At 56.7% G+C, this 11,687-nt stretch overlaps 2 protein-coding genes across 2 annotated transcripts; both read right to left on the reverse strand.

Moving 5' to 3' along the window:
* Window positions 1-1,800: 1,800 nt before the first annotated feature.
* Window positions 1,801-4,275, reverse strand: VDAG_07719 (uncharacterized protein; the record flags this gene model as incomplete). Its single annotated transcript, XM_009656624.1, has 2 exons — window positions 1,801-3,998; window positions 4,062-4,275. The coding sequence occupies 2 exons, from the start codon at window positions 4,273-4,275 to the stop codon at window positions 1,801-1,803; spliced, it is 2,412 nt and encodes an 803-aa protein (XP_009654919.1).
* A 3,233-nt stretch (window positions 4,276-7,508) lies between these two features.
* On the reverse strand, window positions 7,509-9,670 carry VDAG_07720 (uncharacterized protein). Its single transcript, XM_009656625.1, has 2 exons — window positions 8,552-9,670; window positions 7,509-8,490 (listed from the first exon to the last, which is right to left on the reverse strand). The coding sequence occupies exons 1-2, from the start codon at window positions 9,502-9,504 to the stop codon at window positions 8,262-8,264; spliced, it is 1,182 nt and encodes a 393-aa protein (XP_009654920.1). The 5' UTR covers window positions 9,505-9,670; the 3' UTR covers window positions 7,509-8,261.
* Window positions 9,671-11,687: the final 2,017 nt, after the last annotated feature.

Below are 11,687 nucleotides of genomic sequence, written 5' to 3' on the forward strand. Positions count from 1 at the left end.
GTCTATCTTGAAAATGTCTATGAGGTCTTGGTATCTGAGAGAGAAGCGCGAGAGAACATGCCGAGTCGACGTGTTGTACATATGCATGTCCAACGCCGGGCGATATTGCTTGATCAGCAAGTATGCCGTGCCGCGGGGTCGGGATGACGTGAGGTCAGAAATCCTCCGAGGCCTAATAACCCCGCACATCGTAAGCCCAAGGCGCAGAACACAACTATCGCCCTACGAAAAATAATCAATTCTGAAATTGGAACAGGCCGCCCGGCGTCATGATGCCGACAGCATCCCGTCGGCCGGCACAGTCGTGGCCATGTACAAGCCGGGCCTCGGGATCCCGAGTCCGATGCATCCCTGCAGGTTAGTCGTCCCTGACCCGTCTCTTTTCGGGCGTCTGCCGAACAACAACAAACAGGCCAACACACGCATCTGTCAATTAAACATGTGCGAGTGCCACAGCAGCCATCGCGAACTCAATCGTAGGATCGAGTCACACGACCAGAACCCTGACCTCGGCGACTGGGTTAGGTCAACTTTTCCTTCTTTGTTCAAGAAAAGAAGACATCGCAAACTGCAATCGAGAAAGATAATGGCCATCCGAACAGGTGGGTTTCACTGCATCGACAAGGCAATTCCGACAGAGTCCCAGATGAACATGACCCTGATGTCTTGCAAAGAAAAGTCTCACGGAGAGATCTACCCGTCCGAGCTGGTTGCACTGCAGATCTGTCGTCCGACATGGGAAAAACCAAGGAGCAGACCGTCGATGAACAGGCTGTCGATGAGCAGGCGATTTCTCGATCGCAACGAAGAAACAGAAAGAGGGGACCCGCGACTATATGTAGAGAACAATGCCAGCCCCCAGTCAGATCCTATTCTCACCAAGACATGTCTCTGCTGACGCTGGCCTCGTAGCGGGGAATCTTCTCCGTGCCTTGCCCCAAGCTCGAGACAAGAGGGACGTCATGTCCTGTCATGGAGCGGCCTGTGTCTTGTACGACCTTGACTGTCTCGCCTGTCTTGCAGCTGCTCGCGTGGTCCCCTCAGGGGTTGAGCCCAGCCGTGGCTATTTGCTTCTCTCGCCCTGTTTGCCGGACTGCTGAACCTGTCTTTGATTTGCTCGTTGAGCCCCCACCCCAGGCCGTCTACCCAGGAGGGTGTGTCGACAGTTGAGCTACCAAGAACACCAATGCAGGTCAGAGACAGGGTGCTCAGGGCGAGACACTAGATCGCCAGGTTAGCGTCCCGGGGCAAGTGTCCAGGGGGTGTGGGCAAACTCGATGGATTGAAGACCGAATTTGAAAACTTTCCCCATATGACCGAAATGAACATGGGACACGGCCACCCCTTAGAATTGACGATCGGTCTGTTCCCCTGTAACCCGGCGAAGCCGATCGCGTTCATGACCCCAGAATGATCGCACAGCCAGCTGAAGATTCGCAGACCCGCTATTGGATGCGAAGTGGGCGCCTGGCGTTCAGCTGAAGTCGGTTGCGCAAAGAGCGCAGGCTTTGCTTTTTCCCGCTTTGATTGTTTAGGCGGTCGCTTCGCCTCGCCTGGCAGCACTGATCTGTCAAGGAAGTCACAGTGATTCGACTGGGCAATTTGTTGGCCGCCACCGTTGTTGTTTTGCACCATGTCAGAGGCCTCTCCTGACACATTGCAGCTCCAAATGGGAGAAGGAGGACGGCTTTACCCGACGGGTGCCCGTTTCATCGGACCACAGGAGAAAAAAAAAACAAATGATGTAGTCTGGGGCTACCGTCAACTGTCGGACGCGGTCCAAGTCATGGGATGAAACCTTCATCTCCAGTATCGTGACGACCGATAGTGAGCCATGCTCTGCTGCGTCACCACCTCTAGCTTTCCCGACCAGAACAGATGGGGCTCTGCAGCAGCCCCCTTGTCTGTGCTGGCCCTGTCTCTTGCCGTCTCGTACGCAGCTCGTGTCTTGAGGCGGTGGGCTTTGAGTGCTGTAATGACGTCGTGCATATTGTGTACCTCGGCCTTGCTTGGCGTACGAGCAGCTTTTGGGACCACAATCGCATTCCAAGCAGCGTAGAACAGGAGCACTCCGGCCGGGACGCCCGCCTTGACGTGTGCCGGGGTAGCGGGGCCGACGATGCCGGTCCTCATCGTCGGGTCGCACAGCGCCGTCATGTACGCGTTGATGGCAGCAGAGGGACCTGGGATACCGTTGCCGATCCAAACGCGAGCTTCGTACGGTTCGCCCGCCCATCTCAGCGTGTGGGATATGTACTCGCTGGTGTTTAGGGTGTATGGCTCGTGCTTGAGTCGGGCCGAAGGGCCCGTGCCGGCACTTGAGGGGACAGCGGCTGACGTCTCGAATGCTGAGGTCATGTGCGGGGCGGCAACCATGGGCCGTGGGGGCAGCTTCGGCTTGGGTACAATGTTCTCGTCCTGGAAGAAACTGAAGCCCTCCTCAACGCCCATGTCCATGAGACGATTGGCGTCAAGGTCATCTTCGTTGGACCAGCCGGCGGGATCCTCTACAGGGTCAGTCTCGAATTCGAGGCGAATATGCCGTATGCCGCGGAGCACGGCAGGGCTGCGGCGGCGGCGGCGGGTGGATGGGCTGGTGTCACCAATCGCCTGCTCCTGGAGAGCAGCGAGCCTCAAGAAGTGGGTCAGCTTCGAGGTCAACGGTCCGACTGAGCGCCGAGGGATCTTGGTGAGCGTCAGGGACGTCAGCCGTGGGTTCATATCGGGCACAAACGCCTGTGGATAGGCCGTCTCGGAGAAATCGCGGATCATCGTCTCTGCGAACCAGAGGCGGGCCATTGTTGACATGCCGGTGGTCTCGAGTGTGGGTATCTGTGTGACGAACGAGTGATGTATGCGGAGGGCTTCGAGGTTGGACGAGAAGACGGGGCGGAACGCGTGGGCTGATCCCAAGATACCATACATCTTGGTCTCCTTGGGCCACGCACCCGGCCAGGGTACGCCATAGGTTTCCAGCAGCGGCGCGTCGCAGGCCAGGGATTTCAGCTGGCCAGGTGTCGTGCGCAGCAGCTTGTCGACACCAAAAGAAGTCAGTCGGTTTCCAGTCAGGTCGAGATGAGTCAGGCCATACGGCGCCGAACACACGTCGAGCTGAGTGAGCTGGGCATCGTCTGGCGCCGGGTGGTCCAAGCCTCCGGCGAGGACTGTCTTGATGCTAGCGGCCGCGTCGCTCCTGAGCGGGGCGCGACCGTCAGAGCGAACCGAGTCATGGCCATAGACACCGTCGACTGAATAATAAGCGGGGGCATCGGCGAAGAACCGGTCTGGATGGCAAAACTCGGCGCTGACGTCGGACTCCCGGATGAACATGAACGGTCCGTACAAATCATCGCCTGGGTCGGCTGACCTCAGCAGCGTACCCTCGACTTCAAAGTGTGCATCGGTGCGCAATGCCGTTGCACCTGCATGCATGGTAGACAGAGCAGCAATAATGCTGTTGCTCAACTTATTGTCGCTAAGGTCAAAGCTCCAAAGTCGTCGCCGGAAGGCCTCGCATAACGATCCAACGGCGCTATCATCCAGTTCCCGGCCTTTGGCCTTGAGGATCCTCAGGTGGGGCAATCCTCCGGGTGCCTGTGCCGTGGTCAATAGACCCTGGAGAGACCCGGGCAGGCATGACACGTCGAGATACACGATGTTGCGGAGGAAACCGGAAGTGAAGAAGGACATGGACAAGTGGGCATCGCAGTCGGCTATGCTCAGCAAGAGGGGTTGGACGACGCCGCCACTGGCATGAGTCGCTGCCAATGAGGCTGGGTCAGCCTCGACGTGACCGTCCAAAAGGATGCATCGAAGACGGGGAAATAGGGTTGGCAGCCTCCTGAACGTTTCCGGAACGGTCTTTGGGCTGTCATCGCTCGAAAATTGGGTGTTGTCCTTGGCGAAGTCGCGAAAGTCAAGCACGGTCACAAGGCGCAGGACGGAAGGCCTTGTTCGAGGTGCACGGACGAAGACGAAGTGAAAGTACCAGTCGAGGTCTGTCTGGGCATGTGAGCGGCATGTAGCAAGACGCTGAGACAGATTGCACACGGAGGACTAACCGTGACTCGGCTCGAGACCAAGCACTCGCACCGATCGCAGCGGATCGTTCCACAACCGGGGAGCAAAGACGCTGCAGAAGTGACTATTCACAGAACAAAGGTGAGGATAGTCGGTGACAGCGACATAGGGCGCGACCAACGCCAGCCAGTCAAGGCGGCTGATGGCATCCTGGTAGGAGGGCGGCTGTTGGTGGCGGTCTCGCCGATGCGCCATGACGATTGAAAAGGCTCGTCGGCAACGAGGGTAGGCGTCTGTGGTTGATTGCTCTTACGCATACGCCTCCGCTGCACTTGTACTTGCTTGTGGCCGCAACAATAGCTGAGTGTGCGATGCAATGGTGGTGTGGGCGTTGGCTGCGGCGCGTGCAGCGAGGCTAGGCAGGAAGAGGGCGACAATAGGAAACCGAGGGCGATGGCCTGCATGGAACAATGGCAGAACGATGTTGGGGAGTTCCCTGCTGACAAGGATAGGGATGGGTTGTTCGAAGAGCGGTTGAACAATGTTTGGGTTGGGTGTATTGGGATGAGGGAGAATGATGGCGCAGATGATGGCGCGATCTGAGGCTCGAGGCTGACTCGACGTTTCCATTGATGTCAATCGTCAATGAGGGGTCGGTCGGTCGGTCAGTCAGATACTTGGCTGGCATGGTCTCGGCGAATCGACGAAGCGTCATGATGGAGGGTGGGTGGAGAGGATGCGAATCCATCAAGGCCTTGGTCTGGTCTTGGGCATTTGAGCTGGACTCTGCTGATATGAAGAGGCGGCGACAAATGCATGTGTTTGGGCGATGGCGATAGGTTTTGGGACAAACCAGACTTCTGCCTCGGTCATGGCTCTCGGCGGGCGTCAGGCTGGAGCTGGCGGTGGTGGTGAGAGGCAGGAGCTTCAGCAGATGCAGGGCCTGGCCACCGCCCGGAAGCTCCTGAAGTATTGCTGAGTGAGTCTCAAAAGATGGAGAAACTGTGCGCAGGAGAGACCTGTGGCTGCTGCCATCTGACAGAGTGCAGCGAATTGCGGTGGGGAAGCACGACCACGCCACAGCTGAAGCTCCCCGTCCACGGCATGGGCACTCACAGCATTGGATGAATCAGGTGGCTTGACAGGGCTGCAGATGTAGTTCTCCATTGGCCACAGCTCTCTGATAGACCCACCCTCTGCTGGGCAAAGTGCAGCGCAAGACAACCGACAGGAACTCCCCAGATCCCCCCCCCCCCCAGATGCCCTAAACCCAAATCGCGGTGCAGGGCCCCAGCGCCCCTGGCGCCACTGGGAAGGCGCGCCCGAGGGACCCCTGTGCACATCATTCGCCCAACAATCTCATCGAGGACGACGCCTAAGGTACCTAGTTCAAGGTACCTAACTACCTTACCTTACCTGCCTCAATGATCGACGACACGCATCATCTGCATGTGGTTGCACAAACTGCTGGCCCTCCCCCCGGTTGCGTGTCACCTCCATCGGCGAGGACGGAGAATATGCAAACAAAGCCGCATGGCGGGTTGCGCTCTATCCTTCTAGCACACTTCGAGAATAAGGTCAGAAGGTCAGGCTGACGCGACAAACGCACACCATGGTGGAGCAAACTCGCGAGACGATGCACAAATGATGTATTGACACTACAAGAGCATTGCTAGGTAGCCCTGACGCTGACGCGATGGTCCTCAGCCCCTTCCCCCGGTACGCGATCTGGCCAGTCGACCCTCGCTCCAAGTAGTGTCGAGCCATGTAATGATCTGCGGCACTGCTGCCCACACATCTCGAGCTACTGCAGGTTCGGCCTAGATCGAGGAACGAATGCTCCGTCGGCGGTAGTATGGGGTGGTAGTCAAGTAGTCAGTAGGTACCTAGGGCGAAGAGGGAGGGTTGGTGTTACGCTGAGGGTTCCCCGATCCCCTTATGACATGTCACGAGCTTCTGTTCAGCACGCCCTCCCACAAGAGGGAAAAGCCTGGACTGACGATGGGGGGGGGGAGGCACACCACCAAGGGGAGGAGCCCCGAGAAACTTGCATTCCCCTAACGCGCAGAACGTGTAGTGGGCTGAGCGGCCGCCGGTGAGCGGAACGCCTCGATCAACCCTAGCCTATTCGTCCCGTATTCACTCGGGGAGGGTACCCGCGGCGGCGACAGCCTAGTCCCCGTGATGGCTTCGTCATATCCATTGTAGCTGACCTGGGGAGCGTTCCCCGAGAGACGTGGATCCCACATCGATCGCTTCAAAGGCGGGGAGCGGCGTGCGTCTACCTGGTCTCGTGACTGCAGAGCAGATCTGGCTGGGCTGAAAATGGATTCAGCCCATGAATAGAGCTCACCAACGAGAGGAAGAGGGAAAGGGGGTGAGGCGAGTAAAAAAAAAACGAAAAATGAATAAAACTTCATCACAGCTCAACGATCGTGAGCATCTAGACTCGAGCGACGAAGGGGGTCAAAAGAGGCGCGGAAAATGTGAGAAAAAAGTGAGCAACATAGTGTTGAAAACTGACAGCTCAACTTCTGACAACGACAACCTACGTCCACCTACGTCGTCCGGCATGCCCAGGAATACGGAAGCCTCGCCTCCCGGGCCCCGCCCGCCGCCCTGACGCTACCCATCGCAGCGTCACGGGTGGCTTTCCCCGTCCGTCCCTATCCTCATCGGCGAAAGGACCATTCCCACCGGAGGCCTTGGGTGGGCAAAGTGCTCCACCAGTGGTACGCAGCGGAGGAGGTGGTGGAGCGGGTGTCATACGCGAGCTCGTTAAAGGGGGGGGCTAGTTACGAAGAGAAAGCGAGACTGAGAAGGGCTCTCCGGTGCTCCAGACCAGCATCCAGTGCTGATTGACATAGATGAGACATCATGGGGCCGCCGACTACGGCCCGCGGTTAAGCGGAGCTGGAGTGTTGTTGTTGAGCGACCACAGCGAGAGAGAGCGAGAGGTCTTGAGAAGGGGACCTTGGTGGGGCACTCGTGGCGCCCTCAGCAATAAGGTCGAACGAACCGCAGGTGAGGCCTCGTAGGAAAAAGGAAGCCTGTCTCGGGACTATCGGGATTTGAGCTACGAATCTCAGACATGCCAGCCAGTGCCACCGAGGCGATCTTTGCTCCATGTAGGACAAGCCCTGCCTGGTGCCCGTCTAGGGCGCGATATGGGCCAGGGGTAAAGGTGGGTGGCGTAGGTCCTCGAAGCGCAGGGGGTAGGGGGGGGGGTCCTCACTGCTAGGTCCGCCCAGCCCGAGGGTCTCACGACTACAGGTACCATGTAGTTCTGGCAGCTCGGAGCAGATGGCTGCTGGGGATGAATGTTGCGAATTTCCGCCCCATGTTGAGTTCTTTGCGATCCAAATAAGGCAACACAGTTGCAGGGAAACTGGGGACATGCGCGCGGTGAGGGTGTTTTCGGAAATGCGCATGGAATTTTGCCCATGGCACAAGGTTCACTAGCGGCAGTATTCGGGGGTTTGGTCTGCCATGCGCAAAGCCGTAAATTTGTCTCTATCTTGCCCGACTACCGTGACGACAATAATGCTTTCCACCTATACCCCGCGACTCTTGTTCTTCACCGAGTCTCAAATGCCCCATTGCGACGTCTCTGTCTATGCCCCCCCTCCTCCTTCCCCTGATTGTGGGTGGGCCAAAAGAAAATGATCATGCAAAACCGTAATGTAGAAACCCGTTTTCCGTCTTGCCGCCTTACATCCTCACCCAAAATGGTCTTGGTATTTCCTCCGCGTATTCGTCTGCAGTGAGGAGGTTGAGATAAAGACCAGAAAATCAGAAAGTATGTCCTTTTCCCCCAAAGGAAATAAATAAAAAACAAAAGATTGAGAAAATCATTTCCGGCTGCGCATCCTCTCCCTTCTCATCTGCTCTTCCACCAAGCCTCGGATTATGCACCGGCCAATAAAAGGCCCCGTAATGGTGAGAGAGAAAAAAAATGTCCAATTGCGCCGTGTGACGAGTACAGCAAGAATTAGTACATGGTATTTGAAGATGTGAATGATGATGTTGAGAATATGATGAGCGTGTTTCGTGTCCGAATCGATGCGGCTGTGCGTAGTTGTGTGTGCGTGTGTTTGCTTCTTTGGTTGTGATTATGTGTGGCAAGGGGGGGTTTGATCAATGTGGAAAGGGAGGAGTTGGTGGGCCAGAAGCGAAACGAAGTAAAAGGTGGCGAGGCCAGGCGCCCAAACAGCATCCAAAATGACGAAGAGAGCCTTTTGCTAGGCCTTGGCAGTCCTGGGACCCTTCTTTGTGTTGCGGGTCTTGCTCTGCTTGCACAACTCGTCGTACATCTGAGCTGCCTCTTCATTGTATGGCGTCCTTGTGCTCTTGCCGTCCTTGTGAATGCGAAGGTGCTGCTTGAAGTTGTCGAAACGGTCCTTGAAGACCTTGTGGCAGCCATCAGCAGGGCAGGTGTGCATCTCAGGAGTACCACCAATGCCATGGGCGCTGTAATTTGTTAGTCGGTAACTCTTGGTGGCTCGGGTTGGATGCGTGGTCTGGAACTTACGCTCTCTGGTGCCTCTTCAAGTGCTCCTTCTTCTGGTATGTCTTGCGGCAGCCCATGAAGTCACACCTCTCGCGAGGACGGGGAACCACGCGGCGGTCGACGTAGACAGAGTCGAGCTCATCCTCTGCAGAGTGGTGGTCAAGCTTCATGGACCTGAGCTGTGCCATGGCCTCTGAGTCGTGCTGGCTGCGGTACATCATCTCGCTCTGGTGTCTCTGAAGAGCCATCGTCCTCCGCTGCGCCTCGGTCATAGTGCGACGACGGAAGGACCTCGATGGAGGAGGTGAGGGTGAGTCGTGATCGCGCTTCATCGACATGGACTGGAGAGGAGAGGGGGATGGTGTGCCATGGTTGCCAAACATCATGATGGGGCTCTCATTGCAAGGCCACATGTTGACGCCGTGGTTTGGTGTAGAGCTGGGAAGAGAGCGGCTGGGAGTGGGCATTGTGAAGGGGGAGGACTGGAGGTCCTGGGGCATGGAGGCATACTGGTCCATCATGGTGGCCTGGACGGGTGACATTGTGGTCATGCACTGCTGGTTGAGTGTGGCCTGGAGCATCGTGTTGTAGTCAATGTCCATGCCGGAGAAGTGGCGGCGGCTGGGTGTGAGAGGCATGGAAGCAGAGTACTGGAGAGGCATGTCCATGGTGCCGGCTCTGTGATAGTGTTGGTGGCTGTGGTTCTTGTGGTGTATCGGCATGGCAGCCGCGGCAGGCTCAAAGCTGAATGAACCGTGAGAAGAGAAGGATTCGCTGAAGTCAACTGCGGAGGCGTGGGGAGTAGATCGTCCAGACCGAGGAGTGAAGGGATCGCAGGAGTCGTAGGTTGGTGAGGAAGCAGAGCTGCTGCTGAGCAAGGGAGTGTTGAAGTCGAAGCTGGGATCACGGACGAAGCAAGCATCCATAATGTCGATGGAGTTGCCCTGTTCATGGGACCACGACGAGGGGATCATTGTGATTTGAAGAGAGCGTGAGGAGATATGGTGTGTATGCAGGTCTGTTGGTCTCCCTGTGTATGTGTGTATGAATGTGTAAGGAAGAGACTTTGACGATTGTCGAAGACGAAGTTGTCCAGGAACGGATACTGGTTAAGAATGATGGGATGATGGGAGCGTTCCTGACGAGACGGGGCTCTCTAAAGATATATGAAAGGAAGAGCCCAAGGAGTGGAGAGATGAAGATGACGCCCTGAGAAGCTGATGGACGGGACTATCTTCACGAAATGGGGTAATAGTGGGCGGCAATACAGCCGAAGGAGAGACACGAGAGCCCCAGAGTGGAATGTATCGAGGCTACGTACGCGGTGGCCCAACTGACCGAAGGGGCATTCGAAGGAAGGGGTGACTGTAAAGGTAGGGGTGGGCAATAAAGACGCGGGTGTGTGGAGTAAGGTAGGAGGAAGGGTGAGAAGCTCTAATCTAAGTTGACTGAGTCGATGGCTGACTATCGCCCGCAGGACCGCATGGGCAGAGATGGTTCGCACAAGAGGGCGCGCCGTTTGTTTCGCTGTTCCCTTGGGAAAGCAATATGTCGTGGCCGATCACTGGGCGCACGCCAATTCAGATATGCCCCGCCGATGGATTGCCATAGTCTGGAGAGAAGGGTGGACGAACGCAACACACCCAGAAAAGCGAGCAGAGCATGGCAAGCAAGGAGGGCGAACCATGAATGGACTAACGAATTAATCCAGTGATGAAGCCGTTTTGAACGGCGAGCATGTCGACTGCAAAGTGCTGCCGTGCGGCATCTGTCTGGCCCTGCCCGTTTTTGCAAATATAGCCACTGGGCTACGTTTGGTGATCAAAGAAGACCGTGTGGCAGAAGGTGTATTTCGAGCCGACCTGGTCCTGGACGGATGGCATCACGCACAGCCTGGCTGCGGGTGGACATGGGGTGGAGGGTAGCGACCTTTCTCTCGGGACCAGAGGGACTGGGGAGGGGCCTGCATGGTGGACGAGGGGAAGGGCCCTTGTCAACGACGATGCTATCACACGCCCCCTCCCCTGCTCTTCTGACCATACCCCTGCTCAGGGTGTGTTGAAGCATACACACCCTCCCCTCCCCTGTCGACTCTCTTTTGCTCTCGAAGTCTCTTGGCCTCTTCTCTGGCTTTTGCTCTACCCCTTCCTGCTACCCATGCATGCTCCATGCTCGTGAGACAGGAGCAAGGTACCTGCAGGAACCGGTATGCTCCTTCAACAGAAGTTGTTCGCTTACTTGTCTGGCGGTAAGAGAGGGGGTGACGCGGAGGCAGGTGAAGGAAGGAGAACAATAGAGACTGATGGCCAAAAGGCCGTGTATACTCACCGACGGCGGGCGTTCGACTCGACTGGGGACGACTCGGATGTCTCTGACTGACGGCCAGGCGACGATGGGGCAATATCGCCATTGAAGGTTCGGATAGAGCATTGACGAAAGAATAGCGTGAAGGAGGGAGAGGCGATGCGAGATCGCGATGCAGGCACAGAGCGTGTCGTGGCGCGGCTAGATGGGGCAAGCGAAAAGCTGTCGTACCGAGCACTTACAGACAATCAGACAGCCAGGCAGGCACCGTAGTAGGAAAGTGGAATGATGACGGCTGTGGGCACTGGAATGGATGACCCTCGCCCAAGGGCCGAGAATCTCGCCATGATGTTTGAGACAAGCAAAGGGCCGACAGGTTCGTCCAATTTTTTTTTTCTTTGGCCGTACCCTCCCAGCGCAGCAGCGCGTTCTCGCGCGTAGCCATGGGTGCGCTTTCTTGCGCGCCCTCTCACTATCTGCGTCTCTCTATCACGCGCTCTGTCATTCACAAACAGACTTGCTTGCTCCTTGTCACCCAGGAATCACACAGACAGGTTGGAACAATAGGACTTGTCTGTGTGGCCTTGGGGAATTGACCACTTGAGCTGACAGATTCAAGACACGGCAAACGCCAGGTGCCACGCCGGGGCTCGCTCGACAGTTGTCGGCTTCGGCGTTTGGCGGCGGTGATGTGATATGATGCAGGACAGGATAGACATGCTGGCGGGGACTTTGGGTGATGTGAGATGTGAGATGTCGATCTCGATGTGGATGCCAGGCTCAGCAACGAAAAGAAGGGCATGCTAGACAATCGATGGTCTTGGGTTAGGTTATCGAGGGGAAAGTCCCAAGG

Source organism: Verticillium dahliae, genomic scaffold (genome assembly GCF_000150675.1).
Source record: "Verticillium dahliae VdLs.17 supercont1.17 genomic scaffold, whole genome shotgun sequence".
NCBI classification, from domain to species: Eukaryota; Fungi; Ascomycota; class Sordariomycetes; order Glomerellales; family Plectosphaerellaceae; genus Verticillium; species Verticillium dahliae.

What these genes read in the sequence shown, in the direction of transcription:
- VDAG_07720 (XM_009656625.1), bottom strand. Translation starts at nt 9,504, where the DNA reads ATGATCCCCTCGTCGTGGTCCCATGAACAGGGCAACTCCATCGACATT. An exon ending in TTGAAGAGGCACCAGAGAGC is followed by an intron (nt 8,491 to 8,551) that starts GTAAGTTCCAGA and finishes AACAAATTACAG; the next exon opens with CGCCCATGGCATTGGTGGTA.